The sequence below is a fragment of the Mustela lutreola genome, chromosome 9, assembly GCF_030435805.1.
Source record: "Mustela lutreola isolate mMusLut2 chromosome 9, mMusLut2.pri, whole genome shotgun sequence".
Classification (NCBI taxonomy): Eukaryota; Metazoa; Chordata; class Mammalia; order Carnivora; family Mustelidae; genus Mustela; species Mustela lutreola.
The window spans coordinates 109,787,021-109,813,607 of record NC_081298.1 but is presented as its reverse complement, the minus strand read 5'-3'; the positions used below and the strand labels follow the sequence as shown (position 1 = coordinate 109,813,607).

The window sequence follows — 26,587 nt, the reverse complement described above, 5'->3', positions numbered from 1 at the left end:
CTGTGGGACGGGTGGTTCCCTTATAGACAGGCCTCCCCCACCTGAAAATAACATGAGGGCTGAGAAACTAAGAAGCTTTCCTGTTGTTGTTTCAGGTCTTTTTGAATAATTACCCAGCAGCCGAAGCCCACCCCCAAATGATTATCTTACGACTGTTACGTTACATCATCCGCCTGGTGTGGAGATTGCAGTGACGACGGGCTCCTCGCGGGGCCAGATGTGTGCAGACATTTCGCTGGTTCCGACCAACAAGCCCAGCACCGCGGCTAATGGGTGCCGTTGCTGTGCGGCTGGCGGTTCTTCCCCAGAGAGGTCATGCGGGGAGGCCAGCCGACGCGATCCGAGGACGCTGCGCTGCACGTGGACTCGACCTTTCTGTTCGCAGAATTTCTGATGGAAGTTTGTTGTGAATGTAAATGAGGGAGGATTCTTTTAAAAAAAAAAAAAATGTACAAATCATGATTCTTTGGAGCAGGATTTTATGCAAGAATGGTGTTTACACACGGTGTGGGTTTTTTTTTCCACCTTCTTTAATAAGAACAGGTTTTTCAAAAAGGAAATGGAAACTTTTTAACCAACTCGTGAATGATTTTTGTACTAAAATTTTAAGAACCTATTGCCTACTCTCAGAGGATTATGTAAACTCTGCAGTGGAAACTGAGCCAGCTAATTGATAAAGCTGCCTTAGTTTATTTTTAGAGATTACTGTACAGAATTTTTAAAGGGGAGAGGTATGAGATAGCCCCCTCCCTGCCCTGCCATTGGCTTTTCAACGTGCTTTTTTTTTTTTTTTAATCATTAATACCAAATAAGTTCTTATGAAACAAAATCAATTTAAAGGGGCAGAGGGTCTGTTGTCCGCCTGTATTGCTATGCCACTCCCGTTTTGTAAATATTTACTTACCTCCTTAAATTCAGTTGCATCCCTGGCAAAATTTTAAAACTCTCTTCGTGTATTTTTCCTCGTCTCCTTTGGTGATGCTCCTCTGGTCTGTCTGGAGGCCGATGCATACAGGAGGTGCAGCATATTATCATCATGAAAGGGAACTGGGTCAGAGCATGAATAAGGATCTGCCTGTGACCTCCACAACCCCATTGGCTTGTCTGTCAGTAGATTATTCACTGGGACGTGCATAGTGTTGGTTTTCACTGGTTTTGATGGGCTCGTCATTTACAGGTGTTCTGAAGAAGGAATAGCAGTCCTAGCACAGACAGGTACCGTGGCCCTCCACACTGTGGGCTTCTCTGGTTGCAGACTCACCCGCGGTCACAGGTGCACCGTCAGCAGGGGCTGCAGGTGGTAAACGTGCCCGCTCGCTGATCTGGTGGGACTGTAGGTGTCAGAGCTCCAGCCCTCGTGGGAATTAGCGCAAGTCATGAGCGGGGCTTTAGGGGGCTGTTTCCTAGGCTTCCAGGCTTTTCATACAACTCCAGGTTCATCTGGCCTTTGATGCCTGACACTTGGTTCCCACCCCTCCAAATCCACTTAGGAATGAAGGCCTAATTCTGCCTTCAGCTGTACCGTATAAACACTGCATTGGAGCCCAAATCTGAAGTGGGCTCTCAGCCTCTGACAGATGTCCGTCTGTCTTGTTCCGTTATTCTCGGGACAGTTGGGTGTTGTTGGACCACACCTGGTACACCCACCTCTCTTGGGCAAGCTCGCTCTTTCTCCACATCTGCCTGGGGTGGGGTGCAGCAGCTGGAGGGTCCATGAGTTGGTGTGTCACTTCAAAGGCAGTTAAACAATTCGGGGAGACCCAAGAGAGATCAGGAAGCAGTGAAAGAGGAGAGGTAGAGATCATTTCGTGAACCCTAAAACTTCCAATTTGAAACCCCAGATCCTTAAATGGCTTTTTAAGAGAAAAACGTGATTTTTCAAACAAGTCAGCAGTGCCAACCATTCTTGTTTTGCTTTGGGCCCATAGAGGACCAGAGTTTTCACATAATTAAGTGGGGAAATCCGTTTCTATCTTGATAATTCCATATAAATATATATATACATATATATGTATGTATATATGTATATATCTAAAGCATATATGCATTTTCCATTAGGTAGAGATATTTGATTCCAAATATTCTTCCTTTTTTAGGATTTTCTTTTGCCCCCAAAGTCTTATTGGGGTCTTGAATATTTTTAAAGCTGTGTTGAGTGTCAACTTGTGTTCCTGACGTGTCTCAAACCCCTCAGTAGGGTCGTGAAGTCCACGCGGTTGTAAGACGGTGGTCAACCTGCTGGGCACACACACACCAAAGACGTATTTGGTTCTGGGCACCTCCCCCAGCCCCATCTCCCCAGGATCTCCATACTCGGTGCCAGTTTCTCTGACTGGAGCACTTTACTCTGTTTCTTCAATACTGCAGCTCCCTGGGCACAGTGCTCGAGGGCTGCGTGCTGGCATACCTCTGGCTCAGTGGCCGCCTGGCCTCCAGGCTGGCCACAGAAGCAGCTTGTGAGGAAATCAGAGATTCTATGAATTTGTAGTATTAAGGAGCAGGAAGTTGCACCAGGACTGAAGAGAGATGACTGGATGTCTCTGTACTGTACGTACCTGTTTATCACGCCACCTCCCTGCGGAAGAAGGTATGCCTACTATGGTAGACCTTTGACTTTATATTGTTTATTTCTTTTACTTTTTGTAGGAAAAAGAAAAAGACTAGATCCCTTTTTGGAAACTGAATGCGGGTTTTGTGCCTTGACCACCTCTTGTCCCATGAGGTTTGTAGAAAGTGTCCTGTGACTTATCACAGAAATGCAATAAATACATGCAAAAGAGTCCCACGACCAATTCTTCCTGTTACCTGTACTCCCGCCCCGAAGCGAGTTCACCAAGAGCTGCTTGTGGGGTTGCAGGAAAACCAGGCAGAACTTCCTTTTGATTAAGAAGAGTGTACCCCATAGAGAATAAATTTCTCCTGTCCCCCACTTCTTGATATTGTATATATTTTGACTATTTATTAGATTAGGAGGTCACATTTTACTTACCAACTGAGCCAAATGTCTGTGTGCAATTGTGTTCCCTTTCCCTCTCTTGTAAAATTTTGTACAGCATAAATGAGTAAAGATCACTGTTTTTACTAAACTTTTTCAGAATTGAGGATTGTACATATTGTAGATTCTTTTTCTGTGTAATGTGTCCTACTGTTTCATAATGCTGTAACTTGTAGAAATGTTGTATATTTATTTCCTGCTTATTTAATGTCTTACGTTCTGAAAAGTGTTGACCTCCCTGCTCCCCCCACCCCACCCCTTCCCCTGCTGTACCATTCATTGCTTTGGCTCTGAGGTGGTGACTGTTGAGCCCCACGCCCTTCCCCAGGCTGCCCTCCAGCTTTGGTTCCTGGTATTTCTGGTCACATGGGTTTAAATTCTTGGGGTCTGCTATCCTGATGATGAAGTCTGTGCTGAGCCATCAGTGAAAGACCATAGATACGGCTGGCTACAAAATTCTACAAAAAATAACCAGTGACTTTCTATTCTTTAAGAGCCAGCTTCTCGTGGATGCGTACTCTATTAAGGCCAGCCCATATCTTTTTTATTTTTATTTTATTTTAATGTATTATTGGCCGTTGGGACAGCCTTTTCCATTGAACAGGTATCCCTAACAATTCAGAGTTCAGAAAAATAAAAATGGGCCCCTTCTGGGGGTGCTGCCAGGAGTTGTGCAGGGCAAGAGAAAGGGACAGGTGAGCCAGAGTGCTCCTGCCTGGAGAGGGACATCAGGACCACCACCTCATGCCACTTACCCATTTTTGGCAACTGGTGAGTAGTTGAATTATCCCCTACCCGCTGTGTCCTGTGCGTTGAGGTGTGGGCTTAGTGGTCTTTAGGAGCTAATTGTACAGAACCGCCCCCCCACTGCCCCCAGCCCTAAGCCCTTTGGTCCCTGCCTTTGATCAGCCTGCTTCAGGTTGTCTTCCTTCTGCTTCTCTGTTGGCTTCGAGAGAGGTTGGGGGTCCCACTCGACTGGATGTTAAGATGTGAAAGCTCACAGAAGCTTTAGAGAGACTTCCTGGTGGTCCCGTGTCAGTAGATGGTTCTAGCATCCCTGCTGATTTAGCCTGGTGCCTGTGTGCGTCCACTCCCCGCTCCCGTGGGTGCAGGGGTGGGTCCACACGTGATGCTAAACCAGCTGAGGGGACTCCTTCCAACGGCATTGTATTCACGAAGCACCCTTGAACTCCCAGCTAGGTAACTTGACTACTTTTACTTGGGAATCAGAATTAGAAGCTCTCTGAAGTTGTATGTCCAGGTTCTGTGACCACTAGTTACTGTATCAGAACTCATCAGGTACACATTCATTAATAGCACTGATCTGTCTGTATACGGACCCGTCACTAACCTGTTTCCTAGGACCCAGCGTATGTAGCATTTGTATTTGCGATTTCCCTGGCTTACTTGTGTTTTGCACTGATGAATTTTGACAGGGTAATTGCCACTTTACTTGTGCAATACTGCTGTAAATAACTGCAGATTTTTTTTTTAAGAAACTTAATCTTTTATGTTCTTAATGAAGTTTATACAAATAAAACTTTCAACTAGTTTTCGGTGAGCTGTTTGGTTTGTTTCCCAGAGCGCTGGAGAAACAGCTGCTTCTCTATGAATACACACACCCACACCTCTGCCCTTCATCGTCCCGGAAGGCATTACCTATGTGTAGATTTTAGGAGTTCTCGCTGGAAGACAGCACTGTGTAGCATGCTTAAAAGCAAACCACTCTTAAAAGTTTTGAAGTGGCTGGCAAGACCTGCACAGTTTTCTGCCCACGTAGTCAGATATGACTCAGTATCTGGTGCGGGGGGGGGGGGGGGGGGCGCGTTGCTGGAGGCAGCCCTGTATTGATTAGTGATTGGGGCAGTCCTGCCATCCATCCAATCCTGTCCGGTAGTTGGAAGAAAGGAAAAACAAAAGATGGGGAGTCTGGCTCAACTGTGGTAGCAAGGACTCATCTACAGAGCTGAGGGGATCGCCAACTGGTGTGTCTGGAGCCCTGTGTGTGAACTGACCCAGCCGCCTGGTGAGGGCTCCCTGAGTGTTGGGGTGCTTTGCTGCACAGAGGGGCTACGAACTGCTCTAAGGGATGGCAGAGAACTGAAAGCTCGGTTTGCGGGGTCGAGGTTGTAAAATCTGAATCAAGTAATCATGTAATTGACCACTTTCACTCTGAAATAAATGCTGGGAACGTTAAAAGACGGGCTGAGCTTTGCTTTAAGGGGGTAATCTGTCCATGCTTTTCATTTTAATTAAGCAAAGCAATACACAAATACGGTCTCGTCCCTATAGGTATTTGTGTCTAGATTTATTTCAGATCATGTGTATTCCAAACCCAACTTGCTTGGATTCCCATCCCCAGTCCTCCTTCCTCACCCACACACAAGTTCGAATTTTTCCAGATCCTTTTCATTGCTCTGTGTGCCTACCTATACTACATTGGTTTTGCTTTTTCTATAAATGCTTCAATTCGCACATGATTCTGACTTAGCTGAAGGTCTCACATCTTCCCATCGTGACTGCTGCTTTCTGACCTCTGTATCAAGTACACACAGATAGGCTGCTGGTCACCCGGTATCCTGCTTCTGGCATTTCTGCGTCATCAGGACTGCCCTGCCGCCCCTCCCCGGCAAGCGGGAGGGTTGCGTGGTGGTCTTGGTACAGGGAGGTGGACATGGGAGAGGCTGCCAGCCCAGCTCTGCTCACCCAGCCACCAGCAGCACGAGAGAACGCTTGCTTTCCCTCACACTCTCCGACAAGTGTCCTCAAGTCCTATCAGCCCAGAGGACAGGGAAGTTGCATTGTTAGTCGAATTCAGATTTTTCTGTTGACAAAGAGAATGATCTCAGGTATTGCCTTTTTGATCAAGGCCTTTCCTTGCAGTTCAATGGGGTTTTTCATTTTTTTCTGTTGATGATGAGCTCTGTAAAGCATGAGTAAGTAAAAAATCTCCCACGGGTCGGAAATAGCTTTCCTTTTAGTCTGTTGCTGTTTATCCCCAACACTGGATTATCAAGATTTCTGAACACACAGAAAAGTTGAAAGAATTGTACAAAGAACCAAAACACACCCACCCCCTAGATTCTACCTTGCGCAATTTGCTAGATCTTTTTTTTAACATCGCCCATCCACCCACTCATCTGTCTATTACTCTGCGCGTTCCAGAGTAAACCGTAGTCCTCGGTACTCATCCCTAAATAGTTCAGCACACATATTATCTAGAGTTGTTCTTTTTTGTTAATAGATTTCTCTTTTGAGAAGAAAACTTTTCAAGTTTTCAAACTTATACACAACAAAACACAAATATTAAGTGTGCATTTGCTACGTTTTGACCAAGGATAAAGCAGTCACCCAAACCTCCATTAAGATGAGGAACATTGCCATCCTTCTAGAAAGTTCTCTCCTCCTTCCCAGGCAGTCCCTCCTATCCCACCCCAGGGGTGACCAGGGTTCTGATTTTTTTTTCCCACCGTAGATCAGTTTTTGTGGATAGTTTGAATAGAATCGTGTAATATGTTTTTTGCGTGTGTCTGGTTTCTTTTTTGCTCAGCTTAATGTTTTTGAGACCTGAGTTATAATCAGTAACTTCCTTTATATTCAGTCAAGTATTGTCGTACTGTATGAACAGACGACATGTGGTCCATTGCCTTGTTCATGAACCCCTGAGCTCTTACCAGATTGGGGCTAAGACCGTATAAAGCTGCTGGGACTATCCTTCCTCATGTCTTTTTGGGAATGTATGTTTTACTCCGTCGCGTGTTTTTTTCCTGCCTGAGGTGCACTTGAGGTAGTCACTACCACTTTAGAAGTCAGCTTTCATCTTCCTTAGGCTTCCGTAGTTCGTATCTTGAAAGACCTTCCCTCTGCTCAAGTTTCAAACATATTACATTTTATTCATATAATTATACAGTTTTTTAAAATAATTTTTAATCTGGATTTTTTTTAATGATATGTTGTATGAATCTAACTTTGCCCGCCTTCCTCCCCACACCCCTGCCCAGACAGCTAAGACTCCCTTCTCCAAACCAGCCTGAAGTGGCTATTTGACATCTATCAATTTTTGTACAGGTGGTTCTGTTTCTCAGTTCTTTCCCATTGATCTTGTTTAATCTACATTATCCCGATTACTCTTGTTTTTCTTAATTGAAGTATCCTTGACACAATACTAGTTTAAGGGGCATACAACGAGAGTGATCCAAAATTATAAACATTACAAGACGCTCCCTACAGTAACTGTGGCCACCAGCTGTCACCATACAGAGTCACCCCAACACGAGGACATTCCTGAGGCTGTACTGCTCACCTGTGGGACTTAATCTGCTTTACAACTGGAAGCTCGTGCCTCTTCATCCCCTCTGCCCATTTTGCGTACCCCTCCAGCCCCCCTTTGATTACTCTAGTTTTATGTTCTTACATTTCTTATCCTTATTTTTCAAGATTGTCCCAGCCATTCGACATTTGGTCTTAAACGTGCGTTTTAGAATCCATTTAAGCTTGAAAAATTCTGTGGGGATCTAGCTTGGGATGACAGTGACTGTATATGCATTTAGGGGAGCACTGTCATTTTTCCAAGAAGTTTTTCAGGGTGGGTAGTCTTTGTATCCGTCTGTGAGGTTTGCTGTTTGATGATTGCAGTACACGAGTTTTCTTCCATACATCCTGCACATTTGTTAGCTTTTCTTTATGAGAGGGAGGGGGATTATACAGTGTCCAACCCCCCATCCTCCCTTTCTTATCTCCACCACAATTTCCCCCTCTCTCCCTGCCCCTGGTGCTGCTGAGGGTGCCATGTCCTAAGCTTGGCCGATGTAACACTCTTTGAATCTAGAGCAAGCGAGGCAAAGATGGGCTGTTGGGAGGACGGCATCCTTGAGGCTGAGGGGACAGGTTGACATTCCCTAGCCGTAGTACTTTGCTGCCCAACCACCAGCATGCCAGTGCCTGGTCTCCCAGCTTCCTTTGTGTTCTGTGAGCCCGGTGCCCACCCCTCCACTAAGTTCTCTGTGCGCTGAGTTAACCAAGAATTGTTGACAGCCGTAGGCGCTAACTCATTCCTACCTGTCAGGAAGGGCTGAATAAAAAGGTGGTAAGGAGTTCTCTCTAAAGAAAACAAATTCAGAAGGTGAGAGGGGACAAGCTGTTAAAATTCTCCACTAGGGCAAGACCAGATAGGGTATATGAGAATATGGAAAATGACAAGGCAAAAATTCTCCAACTTCCCTAACTTTTACCATGGGGATCTCCTTTCCTGAACACACTGTTTCCTGAGACAACCCCTGAGTCTTTAGAAGTCATGGCCAAGAAAACATATTAGAATGTCAAAGGCCCTTGTTTCTAGAATGTTCTGCCATATGATACCTGTGTTACCAGAAGGGACTCAGCAAGAGAAGATCATCACAACCTCTCCCCTTTGCCTTCTTAAAGCAGACTTGGGGAGAGGCAGCTCTAGGATAACTTCCTATTTGCTAATGAAACCAGATTGAACTTGAACAGCCACTCTTAAAATATACCCTAAAGATGTCAGGTTCCATTGTTGACCTTCTGGCCCAGAAAGACATTAGAGGGTTTATGCAACCTCATTTCTCTGTTAGTAACTTAGGTCGTGGTTTTCCTAAAAAATTCATTTGTTCAATCCAAGTATGTAGTAAGACCCTACCCCATATCCCAGACACAAATGAAAGTGTTGAAAGTGCCTAAGACTAGGACATGCTAGGGCCTGTGTTGCTCCAGGTCTCACGGGCAGAGAGCAGAAAGACCCCGATGAAATGATGTGGTGGAATCCCAGGGAGCAAGCTGTTTCAGGAGCATGGAGAAGCAATGGGGAGGGATGTATGGCTCCACCCGTGTCTACCCTACGTCCCACCTGGCTCCAGAGCCCCCTGTAGTGACACCCCTAGTGACAGCTAACCCCTGGGCGTGTAAGTGTGAGGTCCTGTCGAGAGTATCTCATCATCTCAAATAGTCCTTTGAAGAAACTGCCCTTATTACCCCAAGTGTCCAGATAGAGAAACTGAGTCACGAAATATTTAAGCTTCTTGCGCAGGGTCTCCGAGCTCATGGTCATGGTAGTGACTCTGCCAGACTCCCCTTCCTCCGTTCAGGTCCTGGCAGAGCAGGAGGCTGAGACCAGGCAGGGTCTGCCTCAGATGGGATGCCCATGGGTCTGCCTTGCCTCAGAACAGTTCCAGGCATTCTGGGAACTTGTGACTCTCTGGCCTGGTCCCAACTGCCTTGTAGGGGCAAGAGGGGTTGGGTGCTGTGGGCCTCAGGGCTCACTTGCATCTCCAGCCCTGGGGCATTTCGGCTTTACGAATGGCACACCCTAGAGGAACCCCTGTCCCCTGCCACCCGTCCTGCACTTCTTAGGGGTCAGACCTCCTGCAACTCTCCATGACCTCACCCGATGACCTCTTGTGGACGGTGTGGGTTGTCCCAAGAGTTCTGGGTATTGTCGGAGCCTCCTGACCGCTGCCCATGTCTCTGTAAGGTGCAGCCTCAGTCTGAGGGAACCTGTGCTCGCATCCCTCCACCTGCTGCCCTACTCACTCCAGCACGGCGGCCTCACGCACTTTTCTACAGGTCAGGCCACATTATTGGTGGCATCGCAGTGCCAGGATGATGGAGCAGAGGGGTCACAGACTGTATGAACGTGGTCTCCCAGCTAGCAGTGTAGAGTAAGGTCAGTCAGCGAGGGCCTGTTGTGCATTCGTTAGGAACGGAATCTGCTAGCTCCCATTCCCATCTAGCCGGTGAACCTGTCTTTCCAGACCTGAACCAGGAGGGTGCTCCGACCCCAGGGCCTCCCACACCTTCAATATCCTGCCTCATCTACCAGGCCGCCCTGGGACTCAGCACCATGTCTGAGCCCGGAGCCCCGGCTGGGTACGAATGTTCCTTTTGCTTGTCTTATCCTGGTGCACATGGTTGGGTGCCAGGCCAGGGCAGGATTTGGGGCTCATGTCATCTAGTTCCCCCACCTAACCCTCTCTCCAGTGGAAGCTGCGTTGTAGCCGTCAGGTCTGGGCTCCCTGGGGACTCAGCCAGGCCAGCTCCGAAAGCTGCTGTTCTTTTTTTTTTATTATTTATATATTTTTTATTTTTTTTTAAAGATTTTTATTTATTTATTTGACAGAGAGAAATCACAAGTAGACAGAGAGGCAGGCAGAAAGAGAGAGAGGGAAGCAGGCTCCCTGCTGAGCAGAGAGCCCAATGCGGGACTCGATCCCAGGACCCTGAGATCATGACCTGAGCTGAAGGCAGCGGCTTAACCCACTGAGCCACCCAGGCGCCCCGAAAGCTGCTGTTCTTACGGGGAGACGAAGCTGCCCACATTTTCCTCTTTTCTCTTTTTAAAAAGAATTGACGCGGGTACAAGTAGATACAGTGAAGTGTGCAGCTCCCGCGACAGACCAACACATGTCTGGAGCTGAGGAGTTCACTCCCCGGGGAAGGTGCAGAACCTGTTCAGTTGTAAGCGTGAGCAGTTCAGTCCTGCCTGCCTAAGGCCCAGGCGTGCCCCTGACCTGTCCGCTGGCTCCGCGGGCCTCAGGCTGGGAGCTGTTCCTGCAGAGGCATGAGGAGAGGCTGGAGATCTGGCTGGGGTCCCCCAAGGGCGTTCGGGGCCTCTCAAGGCCCTTCAAACAGGAAAGGGAGCCCCATTTGTTATTTGACTGAGTTCCAGGCAGCCTGTGGCTTGGTCAGGAACTCTTTCTTCCCTGTGTTACTCGACCATGACCTTCATGTCGCTCTGTGTCACTTATTTCTGCTGAGAAGCCTGTCACAGAAAGCCCTGGATGTAGACGATCTGGCACATTCTCTCAAAAAGTAAATCCATTCTATTATCTTGACGTCTGGACTGGTGGACGATGAGGGCCGTGGCGCCAAAGCTTCCTAGGTCATTGGCTGACATTTTGAAAAGCTATCTGAGGAAAAAAACATTTCTTTCTCTTTCATTCAGCTTCTATAAAATCTCTTACCCATATGAGTATAGGTGAAAGGACTTTATTGTCTTTGATCCAAATAGTCTGAAAACACTGGCCTTCATCCCTTCACTCATTCCCTCATTCACCAAACGTTTGCTGCTCATCTGTTACGTCCCAGGCCCGGTTTCTTGTAAGTGTTCAGGACTCAGCCAGAACCAGACAGCTGAGATCCCCGCTCCCATGGGCTTATCCTAAGTGGGGAGTGAGGCACAAATGACAAATGGGTGAACAAAGGAGCAGACACGGAAAGGGGAAGGAGATCACAGGGCCGCGTGTGGTGGGACAGGTCTAGAGTATGGCTAGAGGAGCATCCATCCAAAAGCTCAGAGGAGTTCCAGACTGAGAGACCAGAGACAGGAAGTCCGGCCTCCCGGCGGCCACCAGGAACTAGTGTCACTGGGAGTCACTGGGGACAATGGGTCGGGCGGCAGGGCCAGGTGGGCCATGCCCAAGAGACTGGGTTCCATCTCATTCCACAGGGTTTTCGTTGCAGAGCCAACAGAAGCTGACATAATTTGGGGAAGAGTCTTCTGAACTCTAGACTAAGGGAGATGGAAAGGACATAACAATAAACTGTCATTTGGGATCTGGGATTTCCGTTTGCTATCAAGGACATGATTGGGCAGGGGTGCCTGGGTGGCTCCATCAGTTAAGTGGCCGACTCTTGATTTTGGCTCAGGTCGTGAACTCAGGGTCCTGGCATCAAGCCCCACCCAGATCAGGGTCCTCACTCAGCAGGGGGTCTGCTGGAGATTCTCTCCCTCTCCCTCTACCCCTCCCCCTCCCCCATGTGTGTGCGCATGCTCTCTCTCTCTCACGCCCTCTGCCCCTCCCCGCCACTCACTCTTGCTTTCTCTTAAAAAGTAAGTCAGGGGCGCCTGGGTGGCTCAGTGGGTTAAGCCGCTGCCTTCGGCTCAGGTCATGATCTCAGGGTCCTGGGATCGAGTCCCACATCAGGCTCTCTGCTCAACAGGGAGCCTGCTTCCCGCTCTCTCTCTCTCTCTCTCTGCCAGTCTCTCTACCTACCTGTGATCTCTCTCTGTCAAATAAAGAAATAAAATCTTAAAAAAAAAAAAAAGTAAAATAAAATAAATAAAATCTTTAAAAAATATATATTAAAAAAAATTAAAAAAAAAATTTAAAAAAGTAAATAAAAAAATAAACAACAACAACAACAAAAAGAACTAAAGGATATGATTGTGACAAGTAGTAAAACCTAAATAAAATATGTAGATTAGACAATATTGCATCAAGGTTAATTTCCTGATTTTGATCATTGAACTAGGGTGGTGTAAGAGGATGTCCTTGTTCTTAGAAGACACACACTAAGTAAGGAGGGGCGAGGGGCCCTGCATATCTGCAGTTTCCTCTCAGACATTCAGGAAAACATACAATATACATATGTGTATTATATCTTGGGGCCAAAGGGGAAGAGTAAGGCAAATGTGGCAAAAGGTTAGCATTTGGGGAGTCTGGGTGAGGGCTGGAAGGAAATTGTTTATACGATTTTGCAACCCCTTTATAAATCCGAGTTTATGTCAGAAAGTTAAAAATTTCAGGCCCGTCTGCGGTGCCTGGATGACGGCAGTGAGCAGAAGTGTTAGACGCAGGGGACAGGAGGCCTCCCAGGAAGCTGGGGACCTGGACCTGGGCGGAGGGAGAGATGCTCGGAAGGAAGGGGAGACGGGGTCTCCCGGTGTAGAGGGAGAGAGAAGAAAGGGACTCGAGGGTCCTAAGAGAGGACTTGGGCCAGAATGGCTGGGGCGGGGGGGAGCACTTCCTGAGAAGAGAAACAAGGATTGGGGTAGGGGTAGGTGTGGGGGGAGCCGGGAGGAACAAGAGCTAATGGAGAGTTCTGTTTTGTTGAGCTGCCAACTCAAGTCAGGGCTGATCCAGAAGCAAAGTGTTATCGATTCATTTTAAAAGGAAAATGTTGGGATTTTGGAAAGGAATCCCAGCCACTTGGACTATAACCACTGGCCGATTGAAGAAAGGCCTCGGCGTCAGTCGTTAGGCATTTACTTTAATGAAACACTTTAAAAACTTACAAAACACAATCTGAGGAAATGGGGTCTTTTAGTCGTAAGACATGAGGGACGGTCAATGCCGTCCTGAAGATTATAGGGATCGTCTGTGGAACATGGGCCACCGGAAGTGGGCGTGTGAAGGCTCAACCCTGGAAGGTGTTTCTTTGAACAAAATAAGCCACATCCAGGGTCGACATCTCCCAAACTGCAGCGGGATTCCAGTGTTGTATTTTTTTACCCCAGTGTGCGGCAGGGTTTGGGAGCTGCTGAATCAGCTGACTCAGGACTCCCACGGATAATTCCAGAAATTGTGTGGCCCCGGGGCAACATCACCAGATCAAGCTCATCACCCCCAGGAAGAATGTTCTGAAGGACAACACTCAATAAGGTACCTTCTGTTTGTTTAAATTTTTGTTGTAGTTGCAAAATGTTCGATCCTCATTTCTGTTTCCCTCTGTCAGTTTGCGCTGGCACGGGCATTCGTGCCTCCTGCCAAATTCGGGGTGAGTGGGAGGACAGACAGCATGGGCTGGAGGGCCCAGGGCCAAGGCCACTGCAAGGTGTCAGTGGGGCTCCGTGCCTGGGGAGAGCGCAAGTGATCAGGTAGGTCCAATCCAAAGGGCTCAGCAAGGTCAGAGACAGGAGAAGGGGTTGCTGGCTGGGCTGTGTGTGTGTGTGTGTGTGTGTGTGTAGGTAGGTAGGTAGAATGGGGTAAGAGGTGGAATGGAATCAGTGTGTAGAACGGGTAATGACTGGCAGTGAGAACTATAGTGTTCTTGACCTTGGCCTTCACGGCTCAGGTGGGCATGGCATGTGAGGGGATCCCAGAATCAGGAAAAGTGCCTTGTCCCCTGAAAAGCAAGGATGACACACAGCAGGCCCTGACAGCAAGCATTCAGGCATGATACTTAGAGGGGCCTCACAGTCACTCGTACTGGGGAAGACATCACAACCCACATGGCCCCCAATTGGAAAAGTCCTATGCAAGGATGCTGGGTCGGCCCACCCACAAATGGCCTCTGTGTGAGCCCCCATGGGCCCAGCCTTGACCCCTCCCTGTCCTTCCCAGAGCAGAAGTCCTGGCCAGTGAAGCTCCCAGGTGATTCAGCCTGACTCAGGCTTCCAGCCCCTGAGCGCTGGGTCAGGTTCGGCTCCCAGGTCAATGCTCTCATCCCCACCCAGGGATTTTAATAATTCTAGTCAAAAGTGCATCTCTCTGCTTTCAGGATTGTAAGGGTCAAGGCAGCATCTCTCTGGTTCAGCAGGATCTAACATAATGCCTGGTCCCCAGTAGGTGGGTGCTCGCCGCACGACCCAGGGTGCATGGGTGATAGCGAAACGTCCAAGTAGGGTTCCGTGGGACCTCATCTTTCATGAAAGCCCAAGTCTGTCCTTGGCTACTTGACTATGATTTGTGCTTTTCACCTTCTAAAAAACAGTCATGGGAACAGTGGCCTATTCAGGTCACAAACTTTTTTCCTAAGAGGCAGGTCCAAACTTTGGCGAAATGGTTCTTGGAGGAGTGGGGTGAGGGAGGTGCTCTTTTACTTCATGGTGGCCCCTTCCTCCCTCCACATGGCACCTGCTCGGGCCCCAGGGCCACTAAGCTTCTTCCAAAGCCTTTCCTTTAAAAGCTGCTGCCTAGAGCCCTGGTGCCAACAGGATGCTGACAGAGTAAAGTCCCCTGATAAAGCCTTGAAGTCAGCCTCTCACGACACTGTTGGCACGGGGGTGCTTGGGTTGCTGTCGCTCAGTTACTCAACTCCTCAGTAATCTTAAGAAATTGACAGGAGAGGAAATCAAGTCCAACAATATGGGCGGATTCCCGGAATCCCCCCAGGAGTAGTCACTCCCACATCATGGTCCTGCAGGGCTTCTTTCCCCCATGCTCCTCCCAAAGAGCCACAGGGCCGCCATCTTCAGTAGCTACAGGTCCTACTCATGTGTCCCCTTCCCGCTGTGGCCCTCCCCAACGGCGCCATTCTGTCTCACCTTCCATTCTGGTCTCTGGGCAGTGAGGCTTTGCACACACTCCTGGAGCCCCCACTCTGGTGTGTGTTAGAACTCGGGGTGCTGTAGGACAGCAGAGTGGGACTCAGGCCCTAATCTCTGGGGGTCTGGTGATGGATGAGGCCTGGGCTCTCTGCTCCAAGGACTGTGTGGGCCCCGTTCCTTGCATCCCAGCACTGGCTCGTAGTAGGTGCTCAAGGAACATCTGTGAAATGATCTCATTGTTGTTCCAGGGAAAGGGAGGTGCATGGCTGCCCTAGCACCTTGGGCAATTTCAGGGAGTACTAAATTGGGGGGAAATGGGAGAGGTTCCCCCGTCTCCCTCCAGACCCCTGAGAGCTTCCCATTGTGGGAACACAGATGTGGAGTACCAGGACAGAAGTTTCTCAGAACTTCCTTCCAGAAGAAATCAAGCTTAAAATACTTGCCCACCAGATGGCCGGGGCAGCCCTGGGGCACTGCGTCTTTTATCTGATGACCGTCTGCAAAGAGGCCTCTGGGAGCTATTCTCAGAGCATCAAAGGGATCGGGCTGCCGGCTGCCCTCATGGGTCACAGCACTATTGCCTCTACTCGGGTCCAACCCGTGGGACTGACCTGCCTAGTGGGGCCATGAAAGTTTAGACAGACAGACAGGCAGACAGACAGACAGACAGACAGGCTGAGATGGAAAAGACACACTTGCCTCACCCCTGCTTCTCCCCGTGGCTAAAATCCAGTGTGTGGCCTGTGTGACCAACTGATTACACATGGACCAGGGGAGGAGGAGGAGGGAGACGGGAGGCAGGAGGGAGGGAGGAGGGGGAAGAAGGGGCCATGGGAGGGGAGAGGGGGAAGGGTGGATCCACAGGTAAAGTCTAACACCTGGAGACTAACACAGTGGGAAAGAGCGCTGTTTGGATGAACTGAACACGTTCCCCGACTGCACATCTCCTTTTCCGAAAGCATAAACACCCAAGAAGGCAGATGTAAAATCTGAAGGACTTTGGCCTCAGGGAGTCGTGTATGTCACTTGTGTAAATAGTACCACACTGCCTTAAAAATAATCCACAAGGCAGGAACAAAAACACTTTCATTGTTATAAAACTGGACTGAGATTGCAATTTTTTCCCCCCTGAAATTACTTTTCGGAGTTCATAAATATACCTTATGAGGAGGAAGGATATAGCATTCACAAGATAGAGTACAACATTTTTTTGGATTATTTATGTTCTTCTGTGTGTCTCATTCTGTACCCTTTGAAGGACTGAAAGACTATAAAGTAAGTCGAATGGTTTCTTTCCAAGAAACATCAAATAAAACTCCAGTTTCAGAGAGACAGAATTCTTTACCAGAGTTCCCAAATGCCAAGAACCCTTTTTTTTCATGTTTTCTGTAACTGGAAGTTATTTTCCATAAGCCTGCATGATTTCCAGTTGAAAATATCCAAAATGGAAGCAAGCCTTGCTCAGTGTGAGTTTAGTTAAAGGAGGAGTCCCATTTCCCATGACTCAGAGAGGGAAGAAAATGACCCCAGATCTGTTCAGCACAGACCCAAGTTCTTGGGGGTCAGTATTTGAAACTGACAGGACACTGGCCTGTGTTGATTAATCAGACAGCCCGGAGCCACCCACCCTTGTCCCTCTTCCCCACCTTGTCTTAGAGTTTCATTCTGATTAAAGCTATCGGATGACGGGAAGCTCCAAAGCGGGCTGGCCTCTGTCCCCACTGCGGTCGGTACCCAGCTTCTTCAGACCTGCGTGGCTCCGGGCCCAGCCTGTGGTCAGCAGATGACGGGAAACCTCCACAGTTAGGTCGCATTGACCTCACAAGTGTCTGATGACACACCACCCTCTCCTCCCTCGTTGCTGTGTGTGAGGTTGGGGGCTGCTCCGGACATTTGTCCCTGTGTGTGTTTGTGCGCTCAGCGTCTACGTGCATGTGCGCATGCGTATACCGGTAACGTGGAGATGGGGAGGTATGGACGTGTCATCTTCACTGTCCCTGACATTTTCATGCGCTTTCTTCTTTACTGCCCACATCAGTCTCCAAAGGTAAGGACTGTTCTAGGGCCACCGTAACAACTTGCTCAAAAACTCGGTGGCATGAAACAACAGAAATTTACTCATTCACAGTTTTCGAGGCCAGAAATCCAAAATCAAGGTGTCAGCAAGGCCGTGCCCCCTCAGAAGGCTTCCGGGGGAGAAGGCTTCCTTGCCTCTTCCGGGGGTCCCTTGGCTTGTGGTGGCCTCCCTGCCTCTGTCCTCATGTGGCCTCCTCCTCTGGGTGTGTCTCTCCTCCTCTGTCTCCTTCCAGGGCACTTGGCTTTGGATTTGGGGCCTTCCTGAGTAATCCAGGATTATGTCACTCAACATCCTTGACTTAACTGTATCTCCAAACTCTGCTTCCCAAATAAGGTCACATTTACAGGTTTTGGGGACAGGGGGTGTGGTTAGAGTCTTAACCTCTAATTCAGGCTACTATAAAGGGTCACATTTGACACTTAATTAATGTGCCCCAGGCACTGTTTTAGGTCCTTTGTCTGAATGATCTCCTTCCTTCATAGTAGCTCCAAGAGACAGGGACAAGTTCCCATTTTTACAAGTGACACCAAAGCATTGAGGGGGGAAATAAGTCTTCCGATCACCCCTCCAGAAATGGCCAGGATCTGGGCAGTGGTGAGCAGCCCAGGTGGCCCAGCCTGGCTCTCAGAGCTAGCACACGGCAGCACCCCCTCCTCCCCAAAGCCTTCGCTTCACCCCTTCTGTCATCACCCTCACTGACTTCCATAGCCACTCAGATGCACTGTACCCTCCCTCCTCTGATGGCCAGTGCGGGGCCCCGCGGGGGCCCATTCCTGCAGCCGCCCCTGGACCCCCTCATTCCTCTCGCCCTCAAATCTGGATTCCCAACACCTCCCTCCACCCTCCCGGCCCTGCAACTCAGGTTCCCCCACTGCCCATTCCTTGGCTTCCTTGGGAATTTGAATGCACTGGGAGCCCCCACCTGTTACCCCAGGCCTCCTCCCGGCTCCCCTCTCCTCCCTAGCCAGCCTCTGCTCCTTGGCTCTTCTGACATGCCCCAGTGTGAATTCCCTCCACAACTCTACCTTTCTCTCTTTTGTCACAGCCCCTTGGCAAAATCCCGGCCTTGGCTGAGCCCTCCCATCTGCCTTCCCCATGCCTGCCCCAGAGCCACTGACTGGGTTTAGAGACAGCCCCACCGTAGGGCTGGCTGCCTTGCTTTCAATTCATGGTGTCGGTCTGCACGTCAGCCCTGTATGCTGCTGCCTGGAATCCCCCTGTTCTCTTAGTCTCCTCCCCACTCCCACCTGCAGCCTCTTCCCGGGGTTCCCTCCTGCATGCCTGGGCCATCCTTAAGCATCCTTCAGATCCTGCTAATCCTTCGAGGTCCTGCCCCAAGCCCCCTCTAGGGGCCCTTGTCCAGCCCTTTCTGAAAACCCTTAGTTGCTCAAGCCTGGCCCTCCCATCTGCCATCTCAGGATTCTGCTTTGCTCCAACGCACTGGCTTTGTCTCACTAGCTTCTCGGGATGAGTTAGCTTGAACTGCCGTAACAAATAAGGCCCAGCACTCAGCGACCTCACACTGAGTTGGGGGGCAAGAAACTGCAAAGGGAAGAGATCTCACACTAGCAAGCCCCCGTGCTCAGTGGGAGGCTGTACTCCCCAGCGTCATTTGAAGACAGAGGCGGATGGAGCCTCGACCACCTGCTGTTATTACAGTGGGAGGAAGGGAGTGTGGCCTCAGCTCTTTGGAGCATGCATCTGGAGGTGATGCCTGTCACTCCCATTTGTAGGCTGACACAATCCCATGGCCACATCGGACCCGGGAGGCAGGGGGAGGTGGAGACAAGAGAGTGATCCTGTGGTGTGCTCAGAAGCAGAAGTAATGGAAACAATGGTGAAACAAGCCTCACGGCCACCACCCCAAGTCATTCCGAAGTTCCAGGAGGCCAAGGACGGTATTTTACCTTATACTTTCTCCTCCCTGACATGCCTGGCCTAAGCCTGGGTCAGAGCTGCTCCATGAGCCAGCGCCCCACCTCCAGACCCAGCAAAGAGTCTCTCTTCCTCCTAAGAGGCCTTCTGGTGCCTGAGGCAATGGGGCAGACGCTCTCCAGAGAGCCTCTGGCAGAGTTTTGGGTTAAAAAGTATTGAGAACTGACTTCCCTTTGAGCTAGCTTTTTGTCACAGACTGCCGTTTCTTACCGGACGAAAGCCCGCACTCCTGCCTCCGCTCCCACCCGATCACGCAGCTCCACCTTGGTCTCTCTCGAACCCGGGCCCCTTCCAGCTTGTGCCACATCTGAGGTGCGGTCTGAACCCCCAGAAGACAACACAACAACTTCTCTCTATTGGCTTCTGTATGTTGAGCCCTTCTCAGAGGCCAGGCACAGGGTTGACTGCTTTAACGTGTCATTCGATTACTTCTTGCCGCAAACCAGTGAGGACGCTGCTGTCATCACGTTCGTTGCAGAGATGAGGATATTAACACTCAGAGAAGTTTAAAAACTTAGCCAAGGTGCCCCGCGGGTCCACAGGCGTTCTGGGTCCTCCCGGTCTGACCCCCACCTCGCCTGCCTTCTGACTGGGCAGGTCACAAGGGGTGAGTGGTGTCCAAGGTCCATCCCACCAGCCCCGGTGGGAACCCAGAGTTCTCTGTGGGGGCCGGAGTGCACAAATAATGCTGGAACTTAGCTCTCAAGGTGGCATGGCTGTGTGTGACTTTTGTTGGATAAGCTTACATTCTATGTCCTTAGGAGCACACCAACAAACCATACAGTGGCAATGTTTTAATGGACCATTTGGAGGACCTTTCAGCTGAGCCTGCACCCAGAAGGAAAGTCTTGGGGGCTCTGCCCAAGGGGAGGAATGAAAGAGGCAGGCGCACGGGGAGGGTCAGAACGTTGCTTCCCTACCCGCTCGCTGCCCAGGCTTTGGAGCTGGGCTGGCTGGACAAGTGTGTTTACTTCTTGGGTATTCCCTTTTCGTCACCGGAAAAGTGGGGAGGAGTTGCTCACTGTGACCACTAGCCCCTCCCTCCAGTCACCTTCTGTCAATGGTGTTTCCTTCCCTCGCAGGCCCCCTCACACCTCCTCTGCTTCCATGGCTCGCCCTGGCCCTGCCCTTGGAAGGGAGCATGTTAATTCAGCAGTCAGTCCTGGCCACAGGAAGATTCTGCCGGCCCTGGGCTTGGCTTCTCGTGATTCCGTGGCATGGAGGACTGGGTTAGGTTCAAGGCAAAGGCCCTGCAAAAAACGGTCTCCTTCCCCGGACCTCTGAACCATTCCACCAGACACAGGCCTTTCTGGGTGTCTGCCAGAGCGGTGGAAAGAAAGAACCAGACCTGTTGTAGCAAGGGAATGCTGGGGGCTTTGTCATGGTGAGCAGAACCTCTTTGCTCCTCCTGACTTGTCCCCTGCAGAGTTGGTAAAAGGGAGAGCCCACCTTGAAAGTTCTGCCCTTGGCCTGGTAGCTCTTGGTTCCCCCTGACAGGCTGCCCTTGTCCCTGAAAGGGTTGACCTTCCTCATCAGGGTATCAGATGAGACCAGCACGGGGGTCTGTGCAGCTGGACACCACCCAGCACTGCGCGTGTTGTGTGTTGGGAGTGGGGGTCCATGCGGAGGCCTACAACGAGCAGTCAGGGCCCTTTGTCCATAGGGACCACTAGGAGGAAGTTCTAAATGACCTCAGGCCCTTGGGGGCTGAAAATGGTTTAACCAGACTGGTACTTTTTGTATAAGTCTTCAGATAAATCCAGAAAAAAATTCAGCAAATCTGGCTCCCCCTAATACACAAGCACACAGAACCCCCCAACTCCAGGCTTTCTTCAGCAGAAGCAGCTGGAGGGAGACATTGGCCTTGACCTCCCCCTGCGGCCAGAGGTGCTCCATCCCCACCAATCAAGCCATTATCCCCTCCCGCGCCCCACACAGCCAGACGAGCTTTGCAGGCAGGGACCCCCAGACAGCTCAGGCTGGGTCCTCTCTTCTCCCCTGCTGGCCATCATTCTCGCTTCTATGGTCACCCACCACCTCGTCTTTCTAACCTGCTCCTCTCTCCTCCCCATGTTAGACAAACAGGACGAAAACACAGGCAGCTGAGAACCTATCGAAAAGCATGCAGGGGGGCACCTGGGTGGCTCAGTTGGTTGGACGACTGCCTTCGGCTCAGGTCATGATCCCGGAGTCCCGGGATCGAGTCCCGCATCGGGCTCCCAGCTCCACGGGGAGTCTGCTTCTCTCTCTGACCTTCTCCTCGCTCATGCTCTCTCTCACTGTCTCTCTCTCAAATAAATAAATAAAATCTTAAAAAAAAAAAAAAAAGAAGAAGATGGCAGTTCCTCTGGCATTTAAAAAAAAAAAAAAGAAAAGCATGCAGGGAGGACAGTGGGGACCATGAGGACGTGTGTGTGTCTTCCGAGAATGCCTTCCAACACACAGAGACAAGGAGAGACAGGACACAGAAGGAAGGCAGGCAGAAAAAGGAGAGACCAAGACAGAGACCGACTAGGAAAGGGAGAAAGCAGGCTTGCTGGAGCCGCCAGAACCTTCCCAAACGGGCTTTGCTGTTTGGGCAGATGAGATAAAGCCTCACCTTTTGAGCAGAAGAGGGGAAGGGTTCCAGGCAGCTCTGGGGCCCCAAGTCAGCAGCCTTATGCCCTGGGGGGTGTCGTCAGTCTTGGAGGCAGGGGGAGCCGGGAAGAGAATGGGCAGGCACAGTCTGTGGCCGGGGCAGCCTCTTGACCCCATAATCAAATCACACATACAATATCACCTCCTAACAAAAAGTGCGCGTACTTGTGGCAAGTGAGGAGAGTCCTTTTAACACTTTCTTCTCTCTTCCTCCTTCATGGAAGGCACCGACGGCTAAAAGCAAGGACTACACACACATCCTGCCCTGACACCCCCCTCCCACCAGGCCTCAGGGTGTGCAACCCAGAGTCCCCAAGGCCTGTGTCCCCCACCTTGGGCCCCACGGGCAGGCCCCTGTACCATCACCATCGTGTTCCCCATCTTAATGCTTCCACCTGGCACAGCACAGGGAAGATGCTGTGCGTTCTGCAGACGCAGGTGTGATCTCGAGTCTCCATTTGCTCCTGAGCCCCCTTCTCCATATAGTGGGCGTGACCATCTCTAGCCTCCAGGACCACCGAGTGGAGAAATGAAAGAAGATTGGTGGAACTCAGCGCGTGGAGAGTGTCTGATGATGACAAAATGGGCAGCTCTCCCTACCACTTTGTAAAGTAGGCAGGAGTTACTATTCTCACTGTCTGCACTTTGTGCATGAGTGAAGCCGGGCTTGCCTGGGTCCCAGACCGCTCCCGGGTGTTCCCGGCTTTGGCAGTGAGGCAGCTCCATACCTCCCATGGAACGTGCTAGGCACCGTGCCAGGAGCTCCTCATACAGCCAAAGAGCGGCCTTCCCCGCTCCCCCAGATGGAGCAAGGACCAGGCTGCCCCTAGGGAAGGCTTGATACCAGTGTGTTGAAAGGAAGGGCGAGATCCCTTGAGACCAAGTGGTCTGGTTGGGGAGATCTGGCTTTGGATGCGCCCGCTGGAGCATTCCTCTTCCGAATGAGCTCCACAGAGGGCGTGAAGACACTCATCTCTAGGCTTTGGGTTTCAGGCCACAAGGGCTATATCCTTCTGTCTTTTCAGGACCATGTCTGTGTCCAGAAGAGAGACCAGGAAGGTCCACACACGAACTGTCATCTGTTTTTTCTGACTCAGAATCACCTAAAGAATTAAAATGCAGCTTCCTGGAACTCCCATCCCCCACAGCCCCGACTCTGCAGGCACGTGTGTGGAGGGGAGAGAAGGGGATAGACTTCTACACGTCCAAGTCTCCTGGGGACTGCTGGGTTCAGCCAGGCTTGGGAACCCCTGGGGAGCTCCCTGCGCCCTGGCAGAGTAGTTGCCCCTGTGGGCTCCGACGCCCCACAGCTGGGGGCTCCATCCCAGTTCCTGCCCTTTTAGTACCTGCAGCTCCTTGGCTTGTCATCAGCCACCCTGTGCATCAGTTTATTCATCTGTAAAATGGAGCTAATAATGATGGTAGTTGAGACCAGAGTGTTGTGACAAGGATGAGATAAGTTACTACAGCAGAACTTCAGCTTACAAGACAACCTTCAGAGCGGGGCGGGGGGGTGTGGGGGGGTGGGGGATGGGGTGTCTATTTTTGGCTACCTCCTGTGGGTTCCCGAGGATCAAGAAACCAGAGCCCAGGCCTCGCCTGCAGAGGCAAGTGTGGGGCTGCTCTCTCATACTCCTCTCTGAGACACAGATCTCTTCCCCTGGGAGCCCATAGTTCTATGGAGACAACATAAGCCAGACAGACACACAGGAGGGATTTTTTTCCAAAACACTAGTGAATGCAAAAGGAGGTTTCTATGGTTACTACACACACACTTTAAAATTTAAAAAAAAAAAAAATGTTTTTTTTTTCCAAGGTTTTTTTTTTTTTTTTTTTTTTAATTTGACAGAGAGAGAGACAGTGAGAGAAGGAACACAAGCAGGGGGAGTGGGAGAGGGAAAAGCAGGCTTCCCATGGAGCAGGGAGCCTGATGCAGGGCTCAATCCCAGAACCCTGGGATCAATGACCTGAGCTGAAGGCAGACACCACAACTGAGCCACCCAGGCGCCCCTTGTTTCATTTTAAAACATAAGACAGAACCCAACACAGCCTAGCGATTGCTTGCAGTATCCTGGTCACAGCGAAGGCAGGGAGGCTGGACATCAAGGGAGGGTGGGCTGCCCACCATAGTCCCCTCGGTGAAGCCTTGACCTACAGCTACTTCCATGGCTGAACCAGGAAGCGAGAAGCCTCATCCCGTGCTTGTCAGCCACACTTACCGTGGCAGCGGCCAGCCCCCTTCCAGGCCAAACCAGAGAGAGGGTTGTGATTCTCTGGTTAATTTTGTCAGCTAGGAAATGTCAGCCTGGCTCCAGGATGGAGGGAGAAATTAGCCTCCATGAGGCCAGCGACCATCATGCATTTGCTAAAATGTAACATGTTTACTTCTTCGCTCTACAGTTTAAATGACCAAAGGAAAAGTGACTCCTTTTCCCTGGAATGACTCAGTGGAGACGGGAATGTTAGGGCTCCCACGGACAGCAAGAAGCTCACTGCGGTTGTGGCCCCACGTGCCCCACTGTCAGGTCTTGAGGTGTTTTTTCCAATGTCAGGATTTAAGAACATCTAAATCGTCATTAAGACATCCAGAATTGGACGCCTGGGTGGCTCAGTCGCTTAAAGCGGCTGCCGTGGGCTCAGCTCATGATCCCAGTGTCCTGGGATCAAGTCCCACGTGGGGAGCCTGCTTCTCCCTCTCCCTCTGCCTGCCACTCTGCCTACTTGTGTACTCTCTCTCTCTCTGTGTGTCAAATAAAAAAAACTAAAAAAAAAAAAAAAAAAAAAAAAAAGATGTGCAGATTCAGGAATATACCTGAGGCTAGGTTCCTGGCCCCTGACAGTTTCCCTACATTGTGTGTGGAGTCTGGAGCTCTCTCCTTGGATGAGTCCCAGAAATCTCACTGATTCTGCCCCTCCGCACCAGGAAGGAGATCTGTTTGCTTTTAAACTGGTCGGTTTCACTTCTGAACATGGACTGCGAGTCTTGCTAAATTTACTTGCATTAACTCTGAAGGGGGAGATCTTGGGAGAGTTTCACATCAGCGTCTGTCCTCTGTTTTCTCCTATATTCCGCAAATGACAGACCCACTAATTCACTGGGCTTCTAGTTGACTTAATAGATAACCCACAGGTGTGCAGCTCTATTTCCAATCCAGGAAGGGTGGTCAGCAGTGAGGCTCAGCTCTCCGGGAATGCGCACGGTCACAGTACTCTTGCGTGCCCCCGGACGATCTAGCATTCCCGTTTCCTGAGGAGTCCACAGCTGCTCCCACTGACTCGTCCCATCCTGAAGAACCCCGTGAGGCTGGCATGGTTGACGGCGTCCCATTCTCAGATGGGGAAGTGGAGGCCCAGCGGGGAGAGTGACTTGCCCAAGTTTGCAGAGCTAGTCGGTGATAGTGACACTTTGCGCCCAGCCTGTGGGTCTCGGTAAGCCGTAACCCCCCTGGGCCTCCCGACCCTGTGCTCTGCTTCCTGTGGCAGCTCAAGAGCAGGACAGCAGGGCTTTGCAAAGCCCAGCATGGGTCCTTGCTCATCTCTGCGTGGAGAACACGCCCCTCCGTGGACCCAGTCTGAATATGTTCAGCATAGAATTCGACCACCGAAACCATAAAACTGGATCTCAACCCTGGCTCTGTCCAGACTTGTGAGCTTTTAAAATTTCCAGTGCCCTGGACTGTTCACCAAACCAATGGAATCGGATTCTCTGGAAGAGGGAGCCGGGGATCAATGATTTCTAAAGCTCTCCAAGCGACTCCTGGGGGCTGTGAGATGAAGAACTACCACCTAGTGCTGAATCAGCAAGAATCCGAGGCTCTCCACGGGATGAACCCCCAGCTTAGATTTTAATCACTTGACCCCCTTGCAAATGAACTAGATACTGCCCTCCCTCAGTAGGAAAGGACATGTGCCTTGATGCACGCATGGTTTTACCATAAAGAAGCAACCAAGATGCTTGCTTAAGCACCATGAGAAAGTGTAACTCGATGCCCACTTTTCCACCACCCAAAGGGTCCTTTCTGGCAAACATTCTCCAATCTGTGATCAGACAATAGTAAATAATGTTCCCACGGTGGCACTTGTTTGATACTCAAGGATGAATGACCCCATGGGCAAACTGTGCCTTAAAACTTGCGTGGCTCTGCTGTCCAGTGGATGATCCCCAGAGACTAGGGACCCACCGGAGCGGGGGGGGGGGCATGGCAATGAGGGACTGCTCTCTTGGGAACAGTGTGAGTAGATGAGTGCCTTGGGCCAGCTGCCATATGGGTACTTACTGGTGAATGATATGATGGAAACAGGTCTTATTCGGTTAAGCTCTTTGCGGTTAAAAAGAGTTTCATGACAAAATTGAGAGGGCAGGGGGAGATCCATAAACTTTCCATCCTTCCAGGCTTTTCCCCAAAATATATTTTATGGTTGCATTCATTGTATGTGGACACTTTCACATCCTGCTTTTTTTAATTACCACTTCACTACACTGCTGTCCAAGCCTCAACAACCACAAGTTATTTGACCATCCCTATTGCTAGCTACTTGATTGCCTCCATCTCTTTGCTATTATAAGCTACATTTTAAGGAATGTTTTACACAGGCCTTTTTCTGGTTTATCTGTTTCACGTGAATTTATAGAACTAGAATTACCAAGTAGGAACTTTGAAATGACGCTATTACCAAATTGTTTCCCAGAAGAGTTTTATGACTACCTATTGTCATTAATACTAGATACATGGCAGATCTCATAGAACTTCACCAGGATTGTGTATTTTTTCATGCATTATTTTTGGGGCAGCTTTATATACAAAATAATGCCACATCATTGCTGTAGTGTACATTTCTTTGATGACTAGCAAGTTCTTTTCATTCGTGCGCCCAATGATGATTTTATGTGTTGGACGCCCATTCTGTGCCAGGCAGTGTTCTAGGCACTGGAGAGACA

General features: G+C 50.0%; 1 protein-coding gene across 12 annotated transcripts in view; it reads left to right on the top strand.

The window, feature by feature from the left end:
- The window catches only part of BCL2L11 (BCL2 like 11), a 47,391-nt gene extending 42,844 nt beyond the window's left edge, over positions 1-4,547 (top strand). For all 12 annotated transcript variants that reach the window (XR_009357355.1, XR_009357353.1, XR_009357354.1 and 9 more), the window contains one exon: positions 96-4,547. Coding sequence is in view for 9 of the 12 variants with exons in the window: in XM_059188404.1 (XP_059044387.1) it covers positions 96-194 (99 nt within the window). In the remaining 3 variants the exon portion in view is untranslated. The remainder of the gene's footprint in view (positions 1-95) is intronic.
- Positions 4,548-26,587: the final 22,040 nt, after the last annotated feature.